This window comes from Pithys albifrons, chromosome 1 (assembly GCF_047495875.1).
Source record: "Pithys albifrons albifrons isolate INPA30051 chromosome 1, PitAlb_v1, whole genome shotgun sequence".
Taxonomy (NCBI): domain Eukaryota; kingdom Metazoa; phylum Chordata; class Aves; order Passeriformes; family Thamnophilidae; genus Pithys; species Pithys albifrons.
The window spans coordinates 122541008-122567467 of NC_092458.1; the positions used below are offsets into that span (position 1 = coordinate 122541008).

The 26460-nt window shown below is 54.6% G+C and overlaps 2 protein-coding genes across 2 annotated transcripts; both read left to right on the top strand.

Moving 5' to 3' along the window:
• The first annotated feature begins 759 nt into the window (after window positions 1–759).
• On the top strand, window positions 760–13485 carry LOC139678315 (trichohyalin-like). Its single transcript, XM_071569024.1, has 6 exons — window positions 760–2853; window positions 5753–6010; window positions 6934–7080; window positions 7351–8397; window positions 12566–12682; window positions 13345–13485. The coding sequence occupies exons 1-6, from the start codon at window positions 760–762 to the stop codon at window positions 13483–13485; spliced, it is 3804 nt and encodes a 1267-aa protein (XP_071425125.1).
• Window positions 13486–14056: 571 nt separating this feature from the next.
• LOC139678318 (trichohyalin-like) lies at window positions 14057–26157 on the top strand. The gene is made up of 6 exons (XM_071569037.1): window positions 14057–16150; window positions 16244–16310; window positions 18985–19703; window positions 19975–21021; window positions 25238–25354; window positions 26017–26157. Exons 1-6 carry the CDS (start codon window positions 14057–14059, stop codon window positions 26155–26157), a joined length of 4185 nt encoding a protein of 1394 aa, XP_071425138.1.
• Window positions 26158–26460: the final 303 nt, after the last annotated feature.

Genomic DNA, 26460 nt, shown 5'->3' on the forward strand with positions numbered 1-26460 from the left:
CTGGCCTTGTGGCACCTCCTGATGTTCTCGTGGTGCCACTTCTCCAGCTTGTCCAGGTGCCTCAGGATGGCCCCGTCCTTCCGTGGTGTCACCTGCCCCGCTCAGCTCCGGTCCCTGCCGACGTGCAGCGGGAGCGCTGGCCCCGCTGTGTGCCATCGACGCAGACCCTGCGGAGCCCGCGGGGCTGAGGCACAGCCCTGAGGGACCCCCCTCATCCCTCATCCATGAAGCCCCTGCCCACACCTCCCCGGCACGGCCATCCGGCCAAACCCTCTGGGCTCTGCCCTGCGCAGGTCGGGGTGTCGTGTGGAATATTTAAATATTATAAGTAGTTGTCATATATGGTATAGATTTCTATCAATATTATATATTGGAGTACATACTATCATTATTATAATATTTAGTTTCTTGTATTTTAGTTTTAAATAATTTTTTATTTTATAATGATTTATTATTTTTTGATGTAACTTTTATTTGTTTTGGAGTAATTGTGTGTGCCACAGTCCTGCAGGGAGGTGCTGGGAGCAAGATCTCCCGAAGGGAGATAGACAGAGAGAATGGAGGCTTAAATGGTGGCCCTTTGTGACATCCCAGGTGCCTTCCAGGGCCCTTTGTGACACGGGCCACGGTGATGCCCAGAGCCCCGCCCTGCCCAGGGCTATTTAAGGAGCGCAGAGCCCGGGGGTGCCCCAGCCAGGAGAGCAGCTCGGCCAGCGTGAAGCAGCTCCCTGGATCCTGCTAGAGCAGAGGACAACGCAGATGGAGAAGCAGAAGAGGAACCCCAAATCCAAGTCCCCCAGCCCCTTGCCCAGCTGGATGGAAGACCAGGCACTCAGCGGGCAGTGGGAGGGGGCAGTGGGCGAGTCAGACCTGCCACTGTCCCTGACTGAGGAGGGGACCTTTCTTGACATGGACAAAGACTGGAATGACGACAAGGATCAAGAGCTCTCCCGGTCTGGCGATGTCACCAGAAGCCAAGATGTGACACTCCAAGAGCTCTACCAATGGGAAGAAGAAGTGACAGTCCGAGAACGTTCCCAGCGGAGAGCCAGGAGACAGCGAGAGCTCTACCAGAGGGAAGAAAAGGTGACAGTCCGGGAACTCTCCCAGTGGCATGACAGGAGACAACCAGAGCTGCACCAACGGGAAGAAAAGGTGACAGTCCAGGAGCTGCACCAATGGGAAGAAGGTGGTGTGAGGTACACAGAGGTGACCCAATGGGAAGAAAGTGTGACAGTCCAAGAGCTGTCCCATTTGGAAGAAAAAAAGCCACCTCAATGGCTGTCCGAATGGGGAGAAGAACTGAGAGGCCAAGACCAGATCGTGAGGAGAGTTCAGAGACCCAGGGATCTTTCCTCATTGGAGGAAGATGTGAGAGGGACAGAGCTGACCTTGAGGAGAGTTCAGAGACCCAGGGAACTCCCCTCATGGGAAGAAGATGTAAGAGGAAAGGAGCTGTCCCAGAGCAGAGATGTAAGAGACCAAGACCCAATCCAAAACTACAGTGCCCAGAAGCTGCCCCAAAGGGAGAGAGATGTGAGGGAGAAAAAGCTGTCCCGATGGGGAGCTGATGTTGGTTGTACCACCTGGGACAAAGCTTTACACCCTGGGAATGCTGGGGACTCCCAGACTTGTCCCCAGGAGGGGCCCAGCTCTCCCAGCAGTGTGGGCACAGAGGTGGCAGGAGAGGCAGCCCCTGAGCTGCCCAGCTCAGCTCCTGCTCCGCTGAGTCCCACGGACACTGAGCCAGCAGCTGCTGCCCCAGCCAGAGCTGCTGAGGAGGAGAAGGAGCCCCAGGGGCCTCTCAGTGCTGAGGAGGAAAAGGCAGAAGGTTCTCCAGCCTTTGGAGAGCAGGAGCCATCAGCAGGGACAGAGAGCGATGTCCCTGCCCCACAGAGCAATGCTCTGCTTGAGGTGCAGAGACTGAGCCAGGAGCTGGAGGAACAGAGAGAGCTGGAGCAGAGCAGGGCTGCAGAGATGGTGGGAACAGTTCCATCAGAAAGGGAAGAGAGCCCAGTTCCTGCCCCACAGAGCCCCTGCTCCCCCTCCAGCCCCTCGACTCCTGAGGTGCAAGGCCAAGCCCTCAGTGGGCAGCAGGAGGAGACAGAGGGGGAGTCACTGCTGGCAGTGCAAGAGACTGAGGAGGGGGCCTTGGCTGGGGAGGGGAAAGACTGGAAGTCTTGCATGGAGGAAGAGCTGTCCCGAGGGGAAGGCGAGACAAACCCAGAGCCGTGCCAAGGGACAGACTACAGTGTCCAGGAGCTGTCCCAAGGGGAAGGTGAGATGGGCCCAGAGCTGTCCCAGAGGAAAGAGGATGTCACCTGCAATGTCTGTGACAATGCCTTGGGCCCAGTGAACGAGGAGGACGCCCACACTGTTCCCCAGGAGGGGTCCAGCTCTCCCAGCAGTGTGGGCACAGAGGTGGCAGGAGAGGCAGCCCCTGAGCTGCCCAGCTCAGCTCCTGCACCGCTGAGTCCCACGGACACTACACCGGTCCCTGTCCCACAGAGCCCCTCAGAGGGCAGCCAGGCCCTGCTGGACGCAAACCAGGACATGTCCAGTGAGATCCTGAGCCAGGCTGAGCTTGAGCTCCAGGGATCCAGCCAGCAGGAGGAGGAAGAGAGAGAGCTGGAAGAAAGCCTGACTGCAGAGTCAGTGAGAACAGTTAGCCCAGAATTGCCACAGACCCCAGTCAATACTCTGGAGAGTATCTCAGATGGCATCCCGGCCCTGATGGAGGCAGAGCGTCAGATCTTCAGTGAGATGCTGGGCAATGCTCTGCTTGAGGTGCAGAGAGTGAGCCAGGAGCTGGAGGAAGAGAGAGATGTGGAGCAGAGCAGGGTTGCAGAGATGGTGAGAACAGTTCCATCAGAAAGGGAAGAGAGCCCAGTCCTTGCCCCACACAGCCCAGTCCCTGCCCCACAGGGCCCAGTTCCTGTCCCACAGGGCCGCTCAGAGGGCAGCCAGGCCCTGCTGGACGCAAACCAGGACATGTTGTTATGGGTTCACCCAGGTGGGCCTAGATTTGGGCTCTGAAGTGTGGACTAGGCCGGAGCTGTCAGCTGACTTGAGCTGGGCTGAGCTAACAGCTGACCTCTTCTAGCCAGTAAGTTTGTATTCCATACCACATTATGACATCATCTCCAGGGAAGCAGGAACCAGTGTGGGAGTGGTTAAGGCAGTCGCTTCTCAGCCCTCCTCTGGAGAGGACGCACGATGCTGTCCCAGGGGGGATGGAGAGGACCAGGCCCACCACTGGCTCACAGGGTACCTCAGGAAAGTAAAATGTGTTGTTCTGGGTCTCTCCTTTCTGCTTGGGTTTGTCTCCCTGGAGAATAAGCTTCTTCTTAAGTAATGTGTAGTTAAGACAGTAGAATTTGTGTGTTTGTTAAGAAGTTGACGTGGGGAACTTGTTGTTGTAGACTTGTGTGAGTGTATATTTGTACTCTCTTCTAATTGTCTCTTTCTTTCTGTGAAAAATATATGTAGATTTAGTATAAATGCAGTTTGAAGTGTTTTTTTTTCTTTCCCCTCTCTTTTCCTCCCTTTCCCTGGTGTTAGGAGGGAGGCTTTTCTCTCTGTGCTTGGGGGGGTTGGCAGTTGCTTATCTCAAACCAAGACAGTTACTGGTGCGTTGGCCGGGAAACTCGGGAGCGACGGAGGACCTTGGCGGGTGTCCCAGGATCTTGGCAGGCTTCCCGGGAGGATTGTTGTAGAAACATAGATTGATAAGTGCCTTGTTTAAGTACATCCAGAACAGAAAATGTAAACAACTCTCCCTTGCTGTTGAATGCTCGTTTTCACTGTTTCACTGTCTTTGTGAGTTCAAACAGCTCGACTGGTGCCTGCTGTGAATGCAGCCACTGCAGAAAAGAGAGAGGGGCCCATGTAGCTGTTCGTGTGTGGCAAGACACGGCTGTTTGAGTTGAATCCCTGAGGACTCATCATGTGAATGCTGATGTGCCCAGGAGCTGATGAGGAGCATCTCACCTGGACTGGCATGGGGAGGAGGTGTTCCTGGCTCGATGGGCCCATCGTGCCTCAGGCCACCTGTAGGTGGATAAAGTCGAGGGGTGGATTTAACCGTGAACACTATTCTTAAGGTTATCCACAGTTGTGAAGCGTGCTTGCCATTGTGAGACCCCAGTGAACGAGGAAAAGAGGAGCTGCGGAACCCCCTGCAGAGAACCCAACAGATGCGGCGCCCGGAACCAGCGCCCGCAGTGCTGAGCGACCCGCAGGAGCCAGAGCTGTCGCTGGCGGGGCTGCCGCCAGGGCTGCGAGCGAGCCGGGGGAGGCTGCGAGCCATGAGAGGCTGTGAGCTGTGAGAGGCCACGAGCCATGAGAGGCCACGAGCCGTGAGAGGCTGTGAGCCCTGAGAGGCTGCGAGCCATGAGAGGCCGCGAGCCGTGAGAGGCTGCGAGCTGAGCCAGGGCTGCAAGCGAGTCAGGGCTGGCGAGCCGCCGGGGCTGCTTCTGCCTCTGCTGCTTGCTTGTGCTGCTGTTGGGGCTGCTTCCAAGGCTGCCAAAGCTGTTAGGACTGCTGCTAAGGGGGATGGGTCACATGGTGAACTGTAGTACTTCTGTGTGACCGAGGAGAAAGACATGAAGAGAAGCCTGCATAAGCTGTTGATGTGTAGTGGGACACTGCCGTTTGAGTTGAATCATTGAAAACCCATCGTGTGAGTGTTGATGTGCCCAAGAGCCGAGCCAATGAAGAACATCACACCCTGGACTGGCTGGGGGAGGGTTGTTCCTGGCTCAGTGGGCCTATGATGCCTCAGGCCACCTGTAGGGGGATGAGGCCAAGGGGTGGATCTGACTGTGAACACTAGTTTAACCCCAGTGGGAAACTAGAGACTCCTGAAGAGAGGATGGTAACCCTACTGAAAGACATGAACCATCAGATAAGATGACCTGAGTTGGCCTGCTTTTTTCCCATCTGAAATATCTACCCCATCCTAATGGACTCTTAGCCACATTATGGAGGGGTGGAAAACAGCCCTGGAAAAGCAAAGAGTGTTTAAGCATGAGAACCTAAGATATGAGTGACATAATATGGTATGGAATAAGGGGTGGAGAATGTTATGGGTTCACCCAGGTGGGCCTAGATTTGGGCTCTGAAGTGTGGACTAGGCCGGAGCTGTCAGCTGACTTGAGCTGGGCTGAGCTAACAGCTGACCTCTTCTAGCCAGTAAGTTTGTATTCCATACCACATTATGACATCATCTCCAGGGAAGCAGGAACCAGTGTGGGAGTGGTTAAGGCAGTCGCTTCTCAGCCCTCCTCTGGAGAGGACGCACGATGCTGTCCCAGGGGGGATGGAGAGGACCAGGCCCACCACTGGCTCACAGGGTACCTCAGGAAAGTAAAATGTGTTGTTCTGGGTCTCTCCTTTCTGCTTGGGTTTGTCTCCCTGGAGAATAAGCTTCTTCTTAAGTAATGTGTAGTTAAGACAGTAGAATTTGTGTGTTTGTTAAGAAGTTGACGTGGGGAACTTGTTGTTGTAGACTTGTGTGAGTGTATATTTGTACTCTCTTCTAATTGTCTCTTTCTTTCTGTGAAAAATATATGTAGATTTAGTATAAATGCAGTTTGAAGTGTTTTTTTTTCTTTCCCCTCTCTTTTCCTCCCTTTCCCTGGTGTTAGGAGGGAGGCTTTTCTCTCTGTGCTTGGGGGGGTTGGCAGTTGCTTATCTCAAACCAAGACACATGTCCAGTGAGATCCTGAGCCAGGCTGAGCTTGAGCTCCAGGGATCCAGCCAGCAGGAGGAGGAAGAGAGAGAGCTGGAAGAAAGCCTGACTGCAGAGTCAGTGAGAACAGTTAGCCCAGAATTGCCACAGACCCCAGTCAATACTCTGGAGAGTATCTCAGATGGCATCCCGGCCCTGATGGAGGCAGAGCGTCAGATCTTCAGTGAGATGCTGGGCAATGCTCTGCTTGAGGTGCAGAGAGTGAGCCAGGAGCTGGAGGAAGAGAGAGATGTGGAGCAGAGCAGGGTTGCAGAGATGGTGAGAACAGTTCCATCAGAAAGGGAAGAGAGCCCAGTCCTTGCCCCACACAGCCCAGTCCCTGCCCCACAGGGCCCAGTTCCTGTCCCACAGGGCCGCTCAGAGGGCAGCCAGGCCCTGCTGGACGCAAACCAGGACATGTTGTTATGGGTTCACCCAGGTGGGCCTAGATTTGGGCTCTGAAGTGTGGACTAGGCCGGAGCTGTCAGCTGACTTGAGCTGGGCTGAGCTAACAGCTGACCTCTTCTAGCCAGTAAGTTTGTATTCCATACCACATTATGACATCATCTCCAGGGAAGCAGGAACCAGTGTGGGAGTGGTTAAGGCAGTCGCTTCTCAGCCCTCCTCTGGAGAGGACGCACGATGCTGTCCCAGGGGGGATGGAGAGGACCAGGCCCACCACTGGCTCACAGGGTACCTCAGGAAAGTAAAATGTGTTGTTCTGGGTCTCTCCTTTCTGCTTGGGTTTGTCTCCCTGGGGAATAAGCTTCTTCTTAAGTAATGTGTAGTTAAGACAGTAGAATTTGTGTGTTTGTTAAGAAGTTGACGTGGGGAACTTGTTGTTGTAGACTTGTGTGAGTGTATATTTGTACTCTCTTCTAATTGTCTCTTTCTTTCTGTGAAAAATATATGTAGATTTAGTATAAATGCAGTTTGAAGTGTTTTTTTTTCTTTCCCCTCTCTTTTCCTCCCTTTCCCTGATGTTAGGAGGGAGGCTTTTCTCTCTGTGCTTGGGGGGGTTGGCAGTTGCTTATCTCAAACCAAGACACATGTCCAGTGAGATCCTGAGCCAGGCTGAGCTTGAGCTCCGGAGATCCGTCCAGCAGCTGCAGGCACAGGGACACCTGGAGCAAACCATGGCTGCAGAGGTGGTAACAACAGTTCCAGTAGAAAGGGAAGAGAGCCCAGTTCCTGCCCCACAGGGCCCCTCAGAGAGGAGCCACGCCCTGCTGGACTTTGCTGATCGCATCAGGACTGAGATCCTGAGCCAGGCTGAGCGTGAGCTCAGGAGATCCATCCAGCAGCTTCCGGCACAGAGAGAGCTGGAGCAGAGCAGGGCTGCAGAGATGGTAACAACAGTTCTAGTAGTTGGGGAGAATAGCCCAGTCTCTGCCCCACAGCGACCCTCAGAGGGCAGCCAGGCCCTGCTGGACTTTGCTGGGCTCATCAGCACTGAGATCCTGAGCCAGGCTGAGCTTGAGCTCAGGAGATCCATCCAGCAGCTGCAGGCACAGGGACACCTGGAGCAGAGCAGGGCTGCAGAGGTGGTAACAACAGTTTCAGAAGAAAGGGAAGAGAGCCCAGTTCCTGCCCCAGAGAGCCCAGTCCCTGCCCCACAGAGCCTCTGCTCCCCCTCCAGCCCCTCGGCTCCTGAGCTGCGAACCCAGATCCTCAGTGAGCAGGAAGAAGACAAGGAGGCAGAGGGGGAATCAGTCCAGGCACTGCAAGAGACCCAGGAGGGGGCCCCGGCTGGGGAAGGGATACACTGGACATACCACGTTGACCAAGAGGCTTCCCAGTGGGAAGATGAGGAAGACCAGGAGCTGTCCCAAGAAAATAACACATGCCAACAAGTGTCCCAAGGGGAAGACCTCCCTGAGCAGGAGCTGTTCCCTGGGCAAGGCAAGGCCGACCAAAAACTGTCTGACTGGGAAGAATACACTGAGGAAGAGGAGCCCCAAGGAGAAGGGAAGAGCTACCAGGAAGTGTCTGACTGGGAGGAAAACATCAAGCAAGAGCTGTCCCAAGGAGAAGGAAGTAGCTCCAGCTGGGAGGAACACGGAGGCTCAGTGCTATGCCGGTGGGAAGATGAGAGGGACAGAGAGCTGGCACTGCAGTACTGGCAACAACACGTGACCGTCCACACCATTGAGGTCAAGCCCTTTCGGCGGCAGGATGAGTGTGAAGGAAACATCAAGGAAGAGCTGACCCAGAGAGAAGTGAGTGGCTCCCAAGGACTGAGCGACAAGGAGCACTCCAAACAGGAAGAGCAGTCAGAAGGAAAAGGAGGTCGCAGCCCACAGGTACGGTCCAGCTCTGAATCCTTCAGCCAGGAGGAGGAGGAGTCCCCTGGACATTTCAGTAGCTACCAGGACCTGCTGTCCAGCTGGGAGGACTCCCCTGGCAAAGAGTTTTCCCATGAGGACAGCTCCATGGGACAAGAGTTTTCCGACTGGGAAGAACACAGAGGCTCAGTGCCATCCCGGTGGGAAGATGACAGCGACAGAGAGCTGGAACTGCAGGACTGGCAACAACATGTGACTGTCCACACCATTGAGGTCAAGCCCTTTCGGCAGGAGGACGACGAGTGGGAAGAACTGAGTGTCCTGGAGCTGCCCCAAGCAGAAGAGAGAGAGGAAAGGCTGTCAGTGCCCGCCCCTCGCCAGGCATGGGCTGAGCTCCGTGTGAACCAACCATGCAGACGAGTGCCAGGCTGGGCCTCTCCTCCCCAGCTGCAGCCCCAGGCCCCCAGAGGGGATATGGCTGTCCCCAGAAGGGATGTGGCTGCCCCCAGAGGGGATGTGGCTGTCCCCAGAGGGGATATGGCTGCCCCCAGAGGGGATGTGGCTGCCCCCAGAGGGTATGTGGCTGCCCCCAGAGGGGATATGGCTGCCCCCAGAGGGTATGTGGCTGTCCCCAGAGGGGATATGGCTGCCCCCAGAGGGGATGTGGCTGCCCCCAGAGGGGATGTGGCTGCCCCCAAGAAACGTCCCTCCCGCCTCAGGCGGGCACTGCGGGCTCTGGGCAGGCTCTTCCGCTCCTGCCTGGAGGGACAACCCGAGGATTAGGCCCTCCCCCAGGGCCAGGCCCGCCCCAGACATGGCAGGGTGGGCAGCATTTGCCAGGACAAACATCCCTGGTGCACTTCCCAGAGATCAGCACAAGACGGCACAGCACAAGGGCAGGAACGGGGCCAAGAAGTGGCCGTGGACTGGAGGGGCTCAAGAGCACCAGAGACCCCCAAACCTCAGACCTGTTTCAGGAATGACTGAAAGAAGAGAACTAATTGGGACAGAAGGGCAAAACCACCTTCAGGGGGGAACCCTGTCCATGGAAAGGGACCCCCAGCAAGCCCAGCACCCTGGACATGACTCAGCCGGACTGACACTCAACAAGGACTGACATCCCATCAGCTGGATTGACACTGGATTTGGACTGACATGACATGAACTGCATTGACACTGCAACTTCCTAAACCCGACTCAGTACTCACAGGATTTTGACACCACAACTGAATACAGGTATTTGAATTTATATTTCCTATCTAATGGTGTTGCCCACTCTGAAATACTTGATAAACCCTTCTGCTCTAAATAGGAAGAATGAAAGCTCATGGTTACTGCCCAGCCCTGATTTACATGCAACCAGCTCCTTCCATACCTTTACCTTGTGTACCCCCTGCTTGTTCCTCCCTGTTCCTCCTGCCCCCTGCACGTGTTGCCAGAGTTCCACTGACCCTTTCCTAACATCCCAGACCCTCCCCTTTGCATCCTTAGCAGTTACTGAATCCTGCTTTTCCAGCACTTTCTTGATAATGACTCAATGAGTGGGACTGACCTTGAGGTGGAGCTTGAGTGGCTCCAGTCAGACACACCTTTGGTACTAATTGTGGAACATCTTCTTGCTTTGCTCTCCAAGATACAGGCAATAAAGTCTGGAGTCTGTTCTGTCCTCTGTTCTGTGAGGAATCCTCCTGGAATAGATTCCGTGCATACCAACCACATTCCACCCAGGAAGAGGTAACTGAGAGATTGGAGTGGGTCATACACTTATTCTGTCACTGGAGTTTATAAAGGTTCTTGTTGTGCTAGAATTGGATTATTTCAGGTGGCCTTTTCAAATCATTTCCTTGTAGACTCACCAGGGGAGCCCTGGAAGAGAAGCTCAGTGATTCCTGGAATGACAGGAAAAGGAAGAAGGAGGAGGAAGATCCCTTGGCTCTGCCAGTTGAGGAGATGCAGTGAGTGCCAACCACCTCCTGTTGTTGTTGTTGTTTTTCACTCAGTCGTGGGAATGAGCCTTTCCTGTGCCAGGCCTGATGTTGTTTCCCCCCCAGGACACCCCAGCCCAGACGTGGCTCACGCCTGTCTGAGTGGCAGAAGCTCCCGGAGGGCATCGAGCACTTGCCCGAGAAGTGGTCCTGCTGCCTGAGCCCTGAGCCCAGTTCAGGTAATGCCACATTCCAGGGAATCCCCACCCCTGCTCCTGGGCCCCTGGTCACCCCTGGTGATGTCAAGCTCTTTCTGCTGGGGGGGTTTCTCTCCCTTCCCTCACTCAGGAATTGCAATTCCAGCTTTCTCTCAGGATTGTGCCACCAGCATCAGGCCTGGTGAAGAGGATCCAAAGTCCAGGTAAAAATGATGTCAATCTCCTTTAGATGAGCATTGCCCATTAACCCCCAAACTGACAACGATTCCAGCCAAAGCTACAGACAAGGCAGTGAGTTAAATGCTGGAGTAACAATGTCAGCATCGTGTGTTTGCCACATGAAAAAGCAGAATTTCCATCCTGCTTTGAGAAGGTGTCTTGTGCTTCTCCCAGCCTTGGAGTTGGCTGAGTCCTGAGCCATCTCCTACCCAGGAGAAAGAAGATTGTGCTCCACCTTGGACACACAAGCAGCTGCATCAAATATCCCTGGGTAAGATGGTTGAATTTGGTTGCTAAATGCACAGAGTTGTTAGAAAAGCACTTATTTATAATAACACAAGTTGTAAGGGCTCCCCCTCAATAGAAAACAGTGGAATTTGGTGGCAGTCCCATCTCTGCAATAGTGTTTAACTACAGCTTTGGACTCAGACAATACTGAGCTGTGATCAGGTCTGAAGATGTAAAACAAGAGCTCCCTGATTGCTCCTGGCACAACCTGCAGAGAAATCAGCCCAGCACGGTCTGAGGGTGCTCACCCCCTTCTGCCTTCTTTGAGAACAATGGGAGAAGGTGGAACTCAGAGTGTGCCCTCAGGCCCTTGTTCCTCCAGGAAAGGCATTTCCTGGGGCTGCACATCCTCCAGTGCCCTGCAGGGGCACGTCCCTCCCTAGGGATGGAGTGGGAGTTTGATTGGGCCTTCAGAACCCCAAAGGGAACAGCTGAGCCAGACAGACACACGAGTCAGGGCTGTTCTTCCAACACTGACATCCTTCCAACCAACAAGTCAATCACTTCTCACTTTTGCTGCCTGTCTCAGGGCAGTTCTCACTCACAAGGCTGGGTGGCTTTTAGAACTTTTCCTTTTAGAACTTTTCCTTTGTCTTTCTTGCCAGATTGAACTGCTGCAACTGGGACATTGGAAGAAGAACTTGGCATCTCTTTTTCCTCTCCCTTTCCCTCTCTCTCCCTCGTAAAGTCATCTCTTCCTTTCTCTCTTCCCTTTCACCCTTCCCTTTATCCCAAATCCACTAAGTCATTTAGACACTTCATGTGTATTAATTAATTGAGATTAGGAAAATAGGTTACTCTGTTTATAATACTATGAAATAGGCATAGAGAGGAACTAAGGAATACACATATTAGGAACATTTCAGTATAATAGTAGTATAGTATATAGAATATATTATATCATATTATATTACATCACATTACATTACATTATAAAATATTGCATAGTAAGGGTGCACTCCATAGAGCTTTCCATAATGGATGCACTCACACTCACCCCCACACCTCCCCTACCCTCCAATCCCCCCCTCTCCCCTCTCCCCCTTCCCCTCTCATCTCCTCCCCTTCCCTCTCACCCGCTTACCCTCTCCCTCTCCTCTCCCCCCTCCCCTCCTCTCCATTTCCCTCTCAATCCTCCTTCCCTCCCCTCCTCTCCCCTGCCCTCTCTGCCCCTGCCCTCTCCTCTCTCAAGCTCTCTCAACCTCTCTAAACCTCTCCTCTCACCCACAGAAGCAGAGCCTGCCAATGGCGCCGCTTGCCAGGCATTGGCCACAGCAACTGCCATTCCCTCCTCAACGGATCTGCCTGGCCCAGAGCATGGAGTGGGAACCACTGGACAAGAAAGTCACACTTGGCCTGCCCATTCTCCTTCTGGCACTGCTTGCCTTGCACTCAGAAAGGCTTGGAACTAAGGGGGGCACAGTGCCAGCCTCTGCTGGGGGGGACAAGAACCTTTCCTGCCCAGCCCCGCCCGTGCTCCTGACACAGAGCAGGGCTGTGTGTGCAGCTTTAACTGGAGTGTTTCTGGGCAGCTGCACAGCAGGACCCTCTGCCTTCTCTTTCTCCCGGACAGCCTTCCCCTGTCGCAGGACACGGAGCTCTTCTCCCGCGGGATGGGAGGGAGGAGCTCAGCTTTGGGACCCCACGGGGGAGCTGCTGGCTCCTTTTCTACACCTGAATATCATCGACAGGGCCGGGGAGGGGCTCTTTGTGCCTGAAGGAAGGGAAAGGGAGCCAGAGGAGGATGATCCACCTTGCTGAGGCTGGGGGAGGACCCCAAGGCTGGGAGGCACCCAGGCCATCCTGCTGGGCATCCTCCTGCCAGCTGGGAGGATCCAGGGGCGCAGGAGGCAGCTCTGGCTGCTTCCTTCGCTCTCTCCCCCTCTTTCTTTGCTTTAGGAGCTCGGAGATCCCTTGGATCTGAGGCAGGAACTGAAGGAAATTCGTGGATATGTCAACAAGGTCCAAGATCCAGAAACTCAGCAAGATCATGAGAGATACTGTCTAGCACAGCCTGTTGGTGATTCCCAGGGAAGCCTGGCTGATGGAAGCAATAAAATTCTTCCTTCTGGAGTAGACAGTGTCAGGTGTTTTGATTTGGGCAACAGCTGTGAGGGAGGAAGATGCTGAAGCTGCAGCTGAGTTTGATGTAGCTCTCAGTGAACACTCCATGACACAGCCTGAAAACGTGTTTCACCCTGAGGGCACGTGAGCTTTGCTGGGAAGGCCATGGAGAGAACAGTGTGGGAGCTGAGACACGGGGTCAGTGCTGCCAGGCAGTGGCTCTGCCAGGCTCCAGGACAGACCCTGAGGGGAGGGGTGTTCTGCCGTGGCCCGAGGGAAAGGATGGGAGGAAATGGCCTGTACCAGGGCAGGTTGACCTCAGAGATTAGAAACAATTTTTTCCCTGCAGGAGTGGTCAGGCATTGGAATGAGTGTCCCAGGGAGGTGGGGCAGTCACTGTCTCTGGAAGTGTCCCAGAGGGGTCTGGAAGTGGCCCTTGGGGACATGGATTGGGGGTGATTGTGGTGGTGCTGGTGAGGCCGGGACTGGATGGTCCTGCAGGTCTCTGCCAGCCTTGATGTTTCCAGGACTCTGGGATTGTCCTGACCCAGGGGCAGGTTCTGCCACCTGGCCTTGTGGCACCTCCTGATGTTCTCGTGGTGCCACTTCTCCAGCTTGTCCAGGTGCCTCAGGATGGCCCCGTCCTTCCGTGGTGTCACCTGCCCCGCTCAGCTCCGGTCCCTGCCGACGTGCAGCGGGAGCGCTGGCCCCGCTGTGTGCCATCGACGCAGACCCTGCGGAGCCCGCGGGGCTGAGGCACAGCCCTGAGGGACCCCCCTCATCCCTCATCCATGAAGCCCCTGCCCACACCTCCCCGGCACGGCCATCCGGCCAAACCCTCTGGGCTCTGCCCTGCGCAGGTCGGGGTGTCGTGTGGAATATTTAAATATTATAAGTAGTTGTCATATATGGTATAGATTTCTATCAATATTATATATTGGAGTACATACTATCATTATTATAATATTTAGTTTCTTGTATTTTAGTTTTAAATAATTTTTTATTTTATAATGATTTATTATTTTTTGATGTAACTTTTATTTGTTTTGGAGTAATTGTGTGTGCCACAGTCCTGCAGGGAGGTGCTGGGAGCAAGATCTCCCGAAGGGAGATAGACAGAGAGAATGGAGGCTTAAATGGTGGCCCTTTGTGACATCCCAGGTGCCTTCCAGGGCCCTTTGTGACACGGGCCACGGTGATGCCCAGAGCCCCGCCCTGCCCAGGGCTATTTAAGGAGCGCAGAGCCCGGGGGTGCCCCAGCCAGGAGAGCAGCTCGGCCAGCGTGAAGCAGCTCCCTGGATCCTGCTAGAGCAGAGGACAACGCAGATGGAGAAGCAGAAGAGGAACCCCAAATCCAAGTCCCCCAGCCCCTTGCCCAGCTGGATGGAAGACCAGGCACTCAGCGGGCAGTGGGAGGGGGCAGTGGGCGAGTCAGACCTGCCACTGTCCCTGACTGAGGAGGGGACCTTTCTTGACATGGACAAAGACTGGAATGACGACAAGGATCAAGAGCTCTCCCGGTCTGGCGATGTCACCAGAAGCCAAGATGTGACACTCCAAGAGCTCTACCAATGGGAAGAAGAAGTGACAGTCCGAGAACGTTCCCAGCGGAGAGCCAGGAGACAGCGAGAGCTCTACCAGAGGGAAGAAAAGGTGACAGTCCGGGAACTCTCCCAGTGGCATGACAGGAGACAACCAGAGCTGCACCAACGGGAAGAAAAGGTGACAGTCCAGGAGCTGCACCAATGGGAAGAAGGTGGTGTGAGGTACACAGAGGTGACCCAATGGGAAGAAAGTGTGACAGTCCAAGAGCTGTCCCATTTGGAAGAAAAAAAGCCACCTCAATGGCTGTCCGAATGGGGAGAAGAACTGAGAGGCCAAGACCAGATCGTGAGGAGAGTTCAGAGACCCAGGGATCTTTCCTCATTGGAGGAAGATGTGAGAGGGACAGAGCTGACCTTGAGGAGAGTTCAGAGACCCAGGGAACTCCCCTCATGGGAAGAAGATGTAAGAGGAAAGGAGCTGTCCCAGAGCAGAGATGTAAGAGACCAAGACCCAATCCAAAACTACAGTGCCCAGAAGCTGCCCCAAAGGGAGAGAGATGTGAGGGAGAAAAAGCTGTCCCGATGGGGAGCTGATGTTGGTTGTACCACCTGGGACAAAGCTTTACACCCTGGGAATGCTGGGGACTCCCAGACTTGTCCCCAGGAGGGGCCCAGCTCTCCCAGCAGTGTGGGCACAGAGGTGGCAGGAGAGGCAGCCCCTGAGCTGCCCAGCTCAGCTCCTGCTCCGCTGAGTCCCACGGACACTGAGCCAGCAGCTGCTGCCCCAGCCAGAGCTGCTGAGGAGGAGAAGGAGCCCCAGGGGCCTCTCAGTGCTGAGGAGGAAAAGGCAGAAGGTTCTCCAGCCTTTGGAGAGCAGGAGCCATCAGCAGGGACAGAGAGCGATGTCCCTGCCCCACAGAGCAATGCTCTGCTTGAGGTGCAGAGACTGAGCCAGGAGCTGGAGGAACAGAGAGAGCTGGAGCAGAGCAGGGCTGCAGAGATGGTGGGAACAGTTCCATCAGAAAGGGAAGAGAGCCCAGTTCCTGCCCCACAGAGCCCCTGCTCCCCCTCCAGCCCCTCGACTCCTGAGGTGCAAGGCCAAGCCCTCAGTGGGCAGCAGGAGGAGACAGAGGGGGAGTCACTGCTGGCAGTGCAAGAGACTGAGGAGGGGGCCTTGGCTGGGGAGGGGAAAGACTGGAAGTCTTGCATGGAGGAAGAGCTGTCCCGAGGGGAAGGCGAGACAAACCCAGAGCCGTGCCAAGGGACAGACTACAGTGTCCAGGAGCTGTCCCAAGGGGAAGGTGAGATGGGCCCAGAGCTGTCCCAGAGGAAAGAGGATGTCACCTGCAATGTCTGTGACAATGCCTTGGGCCCAGTGAACGAGGAGGACGCCCACACTGTTCCCCAGGAGGGGTCCAGCTCTCCCAGCAGTGTGGGCACAGAGGTGGCAGGAGAGGCAGCCCCTGAGCTGCCCAGCTCAGCTCCTGCACCGCTGAGTCCCACGGACACTACACCGGTCCCTGTCCCACAGAGCCCCTCAGAGGGCAGCCAGGCCCTGCTGGACGCAAACCAGGACATGTCCAGTGAGATCCTGAGCCAGGCTGAGCTTGAGCTCCAGGGATCCAGCCAGCAGGAGGAGGAAGAGAGAGAGCTGGAAGAAAGCCTGACTGCAGAGTCAGTGAGAACAGTTAGCCCAGAATTGCCACAGACCCCAGTCAATACTCTGGAGAGTATCTCAGATGGCATCCCGGCCCTGATGGAGGCAGAGCGTCAGATCTTCAGTGAGATGCTGGGCAATGCTCTGCTTGAGGTGCAGAGAGTGAGCCAGGAGCTGGAGGAAGAGAGAGATGTGGAGCAGAGCAGGGTTGCAGAGATGGTGAGAACAGTTCCATCAGAAAGGGAAGAGAGCCCAGTCCTTGCCCCACACAGCCCAGTCCCTGCCCCACAGGGCCCAGTTCCTGTCCCACAGGGCCGCTCAGAGGGCAGCCAGGCCCTGCTGGACGCAAACCAGGACATGTTGTTATGGGTTCACCCAGGTGGGCCTAGATTTGGGCTCTGAAGTGTGGACTAGGCCGGAGCTGTCAGCTGACTTGAGCTGGGCTGAGCTAACAGCTGACCTCTTCTAGCCAGTAAGTTTGTATTCCATACCACATTATGACATCATCTCCAGGGAAGCAGGAACCAGTGTGGGAGTGGTTAAGGCAGTCGCTTCTCAGCCCTCCTCTGGAGAGGACGCACGATGCTGTCCCAGGGGGGATGGAGAGGACCAGGCCCACCACTGGCTCACAGGGTACCTCAGGAAAGTAAAATGTGTTGTTCTGGGTCTCTCCTTTCTGCTTGGGTTTGTCTCCCTGGAGAATAAGCTTCTTCTTAAGTAATGTGTAGTTAAGACAGTAGAATTTGTGTGTTTGTTAAGAAGTTGACGTGGGGAACTTGTTGTTGTAGACTTGTGTGAGTGTATATTTGTACTCTCTTCTAATTGTCTCTTTCTTTCTGTGAAAAATATATGTAGATTTAGTATAAATGCAGTTTGAAGTGTTTTTTTTTCTTTCCCCTCTCTTTTCCTCCCTTTCCCTGGTGTTAGGAGGGAGGCTTTTCTCTCTGTGCTTGGGGGGGTTGGCAGTTGCTTATCTCAAACCAAGACAGTTACTGGTGCGTTGGCCGGGAAACTCGGGAGCGACGGAGGACCTTGGCGGGTGTCCCAGGATCTTGGCAGGCTTCCCGGGAGGATTGTTGTAGAAACATAGATTGATAAGTGCCTTGTTTAAGTACATCCAGAACAGAAAATGTAAACAACTCTCCCTTGCTGTTGAATGCTCGTTTTCACTGTTTCACTGTCTTTGTGAGTTCAAACAGCTCGACTGGTGCCTGCTGTGAATGCAGCCACTGCAGAAAAGAGAGAGGGGCCCATGTAGCTGTTCGTGTGTGGCAAGACACGGCTGTTTGAGTTGAATCCCTGAGGACTCATCATGTGAATGCTGATGTGCCCAGGAGCTGATGAGGAGCATCTCACCTGGACTGGCATGGGGAGGAGGTGTTCCTGGCTCGATGGGCCCATCGTGCCTCAGGCCACCTGTAGGTGGATAAAGTCGAGGGGTGGATTTAACCGTGAACACTATTCTTAAGGTTATCCACAGTTGTGAAGCGTGCTTGCCATTGTGAGACCCCAGTGAACGAGGAAAAGAGGAGCTGCGGAACCCCCTGCAGAGAACCCAACAGATGCGGCGCCCGGAACCAGCGCCCGCAGTGCTGAGCGACCCGCAGGAGCCAGAGCTGTCGCTGGCGGGGCTGCCGCCAGGGCTGCGAGCGAGCCGGGGGAGGCTGCGAGCCATGAGAGGCTGTGAGCTGTGAGAGGCCACGAGCCATGAGAGGCCACGAGCCGTGAGAGGCTGTGAGCCCTGAGAGGCTGCGAGCCATGAGAGGCCGCGAGCCGTGAGAGGCTGCGAGCTGAGCCAGGGCTGCAAGCGAGTCAGGGCTGGCGAGCCGCCGGGGCTGCTTCTGCCTCTGCTGCTTGCTTGTGCTGCTGTTGGGGCTGCTTCCAAGGCTGCCAAAGCTGTTAGGACTGCTGCTAAGGGGGATGGGTCACATGGTGAACTGTAGTACTTCTGTGTGACCGAGGAGAAAGACATGAAGAGAAGCCTGCATAAGCTGTTGATGTGTAGTGGGACACTGCCGTTTGAGTTGAATCATTGAAAACCCATCGTGTGAGTGTTGATGTGCCCAAGAGCCGAGCCAATGAAGAACATCACACCCTGGACTGGCTGGGGGAGGGTTGTTCCTGGCTCAGTGGGCCTATGATGCCTCAGGCCACCTGTAGGGGGATGAGGCCAAGGGGTGGATCTGACTGTGAACACTAGTTTAACCCCAGTGGGAAACTAGAGACTCCTGAAGAGAGGATGGTAACCCTACTGAAAGACATGAACCATCAGATAAGATGACCTGAGTTGGCCTGCTTTTTTCCCATCTGAAATATCTACCCCATCCTAATGGACTCTTAGCCACATTATGGAGGGGTGGAAAACAGCCCTGGAAAAGCAAAGAGTGTTTAAGCATGAGAACCTAAGATATGAGTGACATAATATGGTATGGAATAAGGGGTGGAGAATGTTATGGGTTCACCCAGGTGGGCCTAGATTTGGGCTCTGAAGTGTGGACTAGGCCGGAGCTGTCAGCTGACTTGAGCTGGGCTGAGCTAACAGCTGACCTCTTCTAGCCAGTAAGTTTGTATTCCATACCACATTATGACATCATCTCCAGGGAAGCAGGAACCAGTGTGGGAGTGGTTAAGGCAGTCGCTTCTCAGCCCTCCTCTGGAGAGGACGCACGATGCTGTCCCAGGGGGGATGGAGAGGACCAGGCCCACCACTGGCTCACAGGGTACCTCAGGAAAGTAAAATGTGTTGTTCTGGGTCTCTCCTTTCTGCTTGGGTTTGTCTCCCTGGAGAATAAGCTTCTTCTTAAGTAATGTGTAGTTAAGACAGTAGAATTTGTGTGTTTGTTAAGAAGTTGACGTGGGGAACTTGTTGTTGTAGACTTGTGTGAGTGTATATTTGTACTCTCTTCTAATTGTCTCTTTCTTTCTGTGAAAAATATATGTAGATTTAGTATAAATGCAGTTTGAAGTGTTTTTTTTTCTTTCCCCTCTCTTTTCCTCCCTTTCCCTGGTGTTAGGAGGGAGGCTTTTCTCTCTGTGCTTGGGGGGGTTGGCAGTTGCTTATCTCAAACCAAGACACATGTCCAGTGAGATCCTGAGCCAGGCTGAGCTTGAGCTCCGGAGATCCGTCCAGCAGCTGCAGGCACAGGGACACCTGGAGCAAACCATGGCTGCAGAGGTGGTAACAACAGTTCCAGTAGAAAGGGAAGAGAGCCCAGTTCCTGCCCCACAGGGCCCCTCAGAGAGGAGCCACGCCCTGCTGGACTTTGCTGATCGCATCAGGACTGAGATCCTGAGCCAGGCTGAGCGTGAGCTCAGGAGATCCATCCAGCAGCTTCCGGCACAGAGAGAGCTGGAGCAGAGCAGGGCTGCAGAGATGGTAACAACAGTTCTAGTAGTTGGGGAGGAGAGCCCAGTCCCTGCCCCACAGGAACCCTCAGTGGGAAACCAAGCCCTGCTGGACTTTGCTGGGCTCATCAGCACTGAGATCCTGAGCCAGGCTGAGCTTGAGCTCCGGAGATCCGTCCAGCAGCTGCAGGCACAGGGACACCTGGAGCAAACCATGGCTGCAGAGGTGGTAACAACAGTTCCAGTAGAAAGGGAAGAGAGCCCAGTTCCTGCCCCACAGGGCCCCTCAGAGAGGAGCCACGCCCTGCTGGACTTTGCTGATCGCATCAGGACTGAGATCCTGAGCCAGGCTGAGCGTGAGCTCAGGAGATCCATCCAGCAGCTTCCGGCACAGAGAGAGCTGGAGCAGAGCAGGGCTGCAGAGATGGTAACAACAGTTCTAGTAGTTGGGGAGAATAGCCCAGTCTCTGCCCCACAGGGACCCTCAGAGGGCAGTCCAGGCCCTGCTGGACTTTGCTGGGCTCATCAGCACTGAGATCCTGAGCCAGGCTGAGCTTGAGCTCAGGAGATCCATCCAGCAGCTGCAGGCACAGGGACACCTGGAGCAGAGCAGGGCTGCAGAGGTGGTAACAACAGTTTCAGAAGAAAGGGAAGAGAGCCCAGTTCCTGCCCCAGAGAGCCCAGTCCCTGCCCCACAGAGCCTCTGCTCCCCCTCCAGCCCCTCGGCTCCTGAGGTGCGAACCCAGATCCTCAGTGAGCAGGAAGAAGACAAGGAGGCAGAGGGGGAATCAGTCCAGGCACTGCAAGAGACCCAGGAGGGGGCCCCGGCTGGGGAAGGGATACACTGGACATACCACGTTGACCAAGAGGCTTCCCAGTGGGAAGATGAGGAAGACCAGGAGCTGTCCCAAGAAAATAACACATGCCAACAAGTGTCCCAAGGGGAAGACCTCCCTGAGCAGGAGCTGTTCCCTGGGCAAGGCAAGGCCGACCAAAAACTGTCTGACTGGGAAGAATACACTGAGGAAGAGGAGCCCCAAGGAGAAGGGAAGAGCTACCAGGAAGTGTCTGACTGGGAGGAAAACATCAAGCAAGAGCTGTCCCAAGGAGAAGGAAGTAGCTCCAGCTGGGAAGAACACGGAGGCTCAGTGCTATGCTGGTGGGAAGATGAGAGGGACAGAGAGCTGGCACTGCAGTACTGGCAACAACACGTGACCGTCCACACCATTGAGGTCAAGCCCTTTCGGCGGCAGGATGAGTGTGAAGGAAACATCAAGGAAGAGCTGACCCAGAGAGAAGTGAGTGGCTCCCAAGGACTGAGCGACAAGGAGCACTCCAAACAGGAAGAGCAGTCAGAAGGAAAAGGAGGTCGCAGCCCACAGGTACGGTCCAGCTCTGAATCCTTCAGCCAGGAGGAGGAGGAGTCCCCTGGACATTTCAGTAGCTACCAGGACCTGCTGTCCAGCTGGGAGGACTCCCCTGGCAAAGAGTTTTCCCATGAGGACAGCTCCATGGGACAAGAGTTTTCCGACTGGGAAGAACACAGAGGCTCAGTGCCATCCCGGTGGGAAGATGACAGCGACAGAGAGCTGGAACTGCAGGACTGGCAACAACATGTGACTGTCCACACCATTGAGGTCAAGCCCTTTCGGCAGGAGGACGACGAGTGGGAAGAACTGAGTGTCCTGGAGCTGCCCCAAGCAGAAGAGAGAGAGGAAAGGCTGTCAGTGCCCGCCCCTCGCCAGGCATGGGCTGAGCTCCGTGTGAACCAACCATGCAGACGAGTGCCAGGCTGGGCCTCCCCTCCCCAGCTGCAGCCCCAGGCCCCCAGAGGGGATATGGCTGTCCCCAGAAGGGATGTGGCTGCCCCCAGAGGGGATGTGGCTGTCCCCAGAGGGGATATGGCTGCCCCCAGAGGGGATGTGGCTGCCCCCAGAGGGTATGTGGCTGTCCCCAGAGGGGATATGGCTGCCCCCAGAGGGGATGTGGCTGCCCCCAGAGGGGATGTGGCTGTCCCCAGAGGGGATATGGCTGTCCCCAGAGGGGATATGGCTGCCCCCAGAGGGGATGTGGCTGTCCCCAGAGGGGATATGGCTGCCCCCAGAGGGGATGTGGCTGCCCCCAAGAAACGTCCCTCCCGCCTCAGGCGGGCACTGCGGGCTCTGGGCAGGCTCTTCCGCTCCTGCCTGGAGGGACAACCCGAGGATTAGGCCCTCCCCCAGGGCCAGGCCCGCCCCAGACATGGCAGGGCGGGCAGCATTTGCCAGGACAAACATCCCTGGTGCACTTCCCAGAGATCAGCACAAGACGGCACAGCACAAGGGCAGGAACAGGGCCAAGAAGTGGCCGTGGACTGGAGGGGCTCAAGAGCACCAGAGACCCCCAAACCTCAGACCTGTTTCAGGAATGACTGAAAGAAGAGAACTAATTGGGACAGAAGGGCAAAACCACCTTCAGGGGGGAACCCTGTCCATGGAAAGGGACCCCCAGCAAGCCCAGCACCCTGGACATGACTCAGCCGGACTGACACTCAACAAGGACTGACATCCCATCAGCTGGATTGACACTGGATTTGGACTGACATGACATGAACTGCATTGACACTGCAACTTCCTAAACCCGACTCAGTACTCACAGGATTTTGACACCACAAATGAATACAGGTATTTGAATTTATATTTCCTATCTAATGGTGTTGCCCACTCTGAAATACTTGATAAACCCTTCTGCTCTAAATAGGAAGAATGAAAGCTCATGGTTACTGCCCAGCCCTGATTTACATGCAACCAGCTCCTTCCATACCTTTACCTTGTGTACCCCCTGCTTGTTCCTCCCTGTTCCTCCTGCCCCCTGCACGTGTTGCCAGAGTTCCACTGACCCTTTCCTAACATCCCAGACCCTCCCCTTTGCATCCTTAGCAGTTACTGAATCCTGCTTTTCCAGCACTTTCTTGATAATGACTCAATGAGTGGGACTGACCTTGAGGTGGAGCTTGAGTGGCTCCAGTCAGACACACCTTTGGTACTAATTGTGGAACATCTTCTTGCTTTGCTCTCCAAGATACAGGCAATAAAGTCTGGAGTCTGTTCTGTCCTCTGTTCTGTGAGGAATCCTCCTGGAATAGATTCCGTGCATACCAACCACATTCCACCCAGGAAGAGGTAACTGAGAGATTGGAGTGGGTCATACACTTATTCTGTCACTGGAGTTTATAAAGGTTCTTGTTGTGCTAGAATTGGATTATTTCAGGTGGCCTTTTCAAATCATTTCCTTGTAGACTCACCAGGGGAGCCCTGGAAGAGAAGCTCAGTGATTCCTGGAATGACAGGAAAAGGAAGAAGGAGGAGGAAGATCCCTTGGCTCTGCCAGTTGAGGAGATGCAGTGAGTGCCAACCACCTCCTGTTGTTGTTGTTGTTTTTCACTCAGTCGTGGGAATGAGCCTTTCCTGTGCCAGGCCTGATGTTGTTTCCCCCCCAGGACACCCCAGCCCAGACGTGGCTCACGCCTGTCTGAGTGGCAGAAGCTCCCGGAGGGCATCGAGCACTTGCCCGAGAAGTGGTCCTGCTGCCTGAGCCCTGAGCCCAGTTCAGGTAATGCCACATTCCAGGGAATCCCCACCCCTGCTCCTGGGCCCCTGGTCACCCCTGGTGATGTCAAGCTCTTTCTGCTGGGGGGGTTTCTCTCCCTTCCCTCACTCAGGAATTGCAATTCCAGCTTTCCCTCAGGATTGTGCCACCAGCATCAGGCCTGGTGAAGAGGATCCAAAGTCCAGGTAAAAATGATGTCAATCTCCTTTAGATGAGCATTGCCCATTAACCCCCAAACTGACAACGATTCCAGCCAAAGCTACAGACAAGGCAGTGAGTTAAATGCTGGAGTAACAATGTCAGCATCGTGTGTTTGCCACATGAAAAAGCAGAATTTCCATCCTGCTTTGAGAAGGTGTCTTGTGCTTCTCCCAGCCTTGGAGTTGGCTGAGTCCTGAGCCATCTCCTACCCAGGAGAAAGAAGATTGTGCTCCACCTTGGACACACAAGCAGCTGCATCAAATATCCCTGGGTAAGAGGGTTGAATTTGGTTGCTAAATGCACAGAGTTGTTAGAAAAGCACTTATTTATAATAACACAAGTTGTAAGGGCTCCCCCTCAATAGAAAACAGTGGAATTTGGTGGCAGTCCCATCTCTGCAATAGTGTTTAACTACAGCTTTGGACTCAGACAATACTGAGCTGTGATCAGGTCTGAAGATGTAAAACAAGAGCTCCCTGATTGCTCCTGGCACAACCTGCAGAGAAATCAGCCCAGCACGGTCTGAGGGTGCTCACCCCCTTCTGCCTTCTTTGAGAACAATGGGAGAAGGTGGAACTCAGAGTGTGCCCTCAGGCCCTTGTTCCTCCAGGAAAGGCATTTCCTGGGGCTGCACATCCTCCAGTGCCCTGCAGGGGCACGTCCCTCCCTAGGGATGGAGTGGGAGTTTGATTGGGCCTTCAGAACCCCAAAGGGAACAGCTGAGCCAGACAGACACACGAGTCAGGGCTGTTCTTCCAACACTGACATCCTTCCAACCAACAAGTCAATCACTTCTCACTTTTGCTGCCTGTCTCAGGGCAGTTCTCACTCACAATGCTGGGTGGCTTTTAGAACTTTTCCTTTGTCTTTCTTGCCAGATTGAACTGCTGCAACTGGGACATTGGAAGAAGAACTTGGCATCTCTTTTTCCTCTCCCTTTCCCTCTCTCTCCCTCGTAAAGTCATCTCTTCCTTTCTCTCTTCCCTTTCACCCTTCCCTTTATCCCAAATCCACTAAGTCATTTAGACACTTCATGTGTATTAATTAATTGAGATTAGGAAAATAGGTTACTCTGTTTATAATACTATGAAATAGGCATAGAGAGGAACTAAGGAATACACATATTAGGAACATTTCAGTATAATAGTAGTATAGTATATAGAATATATTATATCATATTATATTACATCACATTACATTACATTATAAAATATTGCATAGTAAGGGTGCACTCCATAGAGCTTTCCATAATGGATGCACTCACACTCACCCCCACACCTCCCCTACCCTCCAATCCCCCCCTCTCCCCTCTCCCCCTTCCCCTCTCATCTCCTCCCCTTCCCTCTCACCCGCTTACCCTCTCCCTCTCCTCTCCCCCCTCCCCTCCTCTCCATTTCCCTCTCAATCCTCCTTCCCTCCCCTCCTCTCCCCTGCCCTCTCTGCCCCTGCCCTCTCCTCTCTCAAGCTCTCTCAACCTCTCTAAACCTCTCCTCTCACCCACAGAAGCAGAGCCTGCCAATGGCGCCGCTTGCCAGGCATTGGCCACAGCAACTGCCATTCCCTCCTCAACGGATCTGCCTGGCCCAGAGCATGGAGTGGGAACCACTGGACAAGAAAGTCACACTTGGCCTGCCCATTCTCCTTCTGGCACTGCTTGCCTTGCACTCAGAAAGGCTTGGAACTAAGGGGGGCACAGTGCCAGCCTCTGCTGGGGGGGACAAGAACCTTTCCTGCCCAGCCCCGCCCGTGCTCCTGACACAGAGCAGGGCTGTGTGTGCAGCTTTAACTGGAGTGTTTCTGGGCAGCTGCACAGCAGGACCCTCTGCCTTCTCTTTCTCCCGGACAGCCTTCCCCTGTCGCAGGACACGGAGCTCTTCTCCCGCGGGATGGGAGGGAGGAGCTCAGCTTTGGGACCCCGCGGGGGAGCTGCTGGCTCCTTTTCTACACCTGAATATCATCGACAGGGCCGGGGAGGGGCTCTTTGTGCCTGAAGGAAGGGAAAGGGAGCCAGAGGAGGATGATCCACCTTGCTGAGGCTGGGGGAGGACCCCAAGGCTGGGAGGCACCCAGGCCATCCTGCTGGGCATCCTCCTGCCAGCTGGGAGGATCCAGGGGCGCAGGAGGCAGCTCTGGCTGCTTCCTTCGCTCTCTCCCCCTCTTTCTTTGCTTTAGGAGCTCGGAGATCCCTTGGATCTGAGGCAGGAACTGAAGGAAATTCGTGGATATGTCAACAAGGTCCAAGATCCAGAAACTCAGCAAGATCATGAGAGATACTGTCTAGCACAGCCTGTTGGTGATTCCCAGGGAAGCCTGGCTGATGGAAGCAATAAAATTCTTCCTTCTGGAGTAGACAGTGTCAGGTGTTTTGATTTGGGCAACAGCTGTGAGGGAGGAAGATGCTGAAGCTGCAGCTGAGTTTGATGTAGCTCTCAGTGAACACTCCATGACACAGCCTGAAAACGTGTTTCACCCTGAGGGCACGTGAGCTTTGCTGGGAAGGCCATGGAGAGAACAGTGTGGGAGCTGAGACACGGGGTCAGTGCTGCCAGGCAGTGGCTCTGCCAGGCTCCAGGACAGACCCTGAGGGGAGGGGTGTTCTGCCGTGGCCCGAGGGAAAGGATGGGAGGAAATGGCCTGTACCAGGGCAGGTTGACCTCAGAGATTAGAAACAATTTTTTCCCTGCAGGAGTGGTCAGGCATTGGAATGAGTGTCCCAGGGAGGTGGGGCAGTCACTGTCTCTGGAAGTGTCCCAGAGGGGTCTGGAAGTGGCCCTTGGGGACATGGATTGGGGGTGATTGTGGTGGTGCTGGTGAGGCCGGGACTGGATGGTCCTGCAGGTCTCTGCCAGCCTTGATGTTTCCAGGACTCTGGGATTGTCCTGACCCAGGGGCAGGTTCTGCCACCTGGCCTTGTGGCACCTCCTGATGTTCTCGTGGTGCCACTTCTCCAGCTTGTCCAGGTGCCTCAGGATGGCCCCGTCCTTCCGTGGTGTCACCTGCCCCGCTCAGCTCCGGTCCCTGCCGACGTGCAGCGGGAGCGCTGGCCCCGCTGTGTGCCATCGACGCAGACCCTGCGGAGCCCGCGGGGCTGAGGCACAGCCCTGAGGGACCCCCCTCATCCCTCATCCATGAAGCCCCTGCCCACACCTCCCCGGCACGGCCATCCGGCCAAACCCTCTGGGCTCTGCCCTGCGCAGGTCGGGGTGTCGTGTGGAATATTTAAATATTATAAGTAGTTGTCATATATGGTATAGATTTCTATCAATATTATATATTGGAGTACATACTATCATTATTATAATATTTAGTTTCTTGTATTTTAGTTTTAAATAATTTTTTATTTTATAATGATTTATTATTTTTTGATGTAACTTTTATTTGTTTTGGAGTAATTG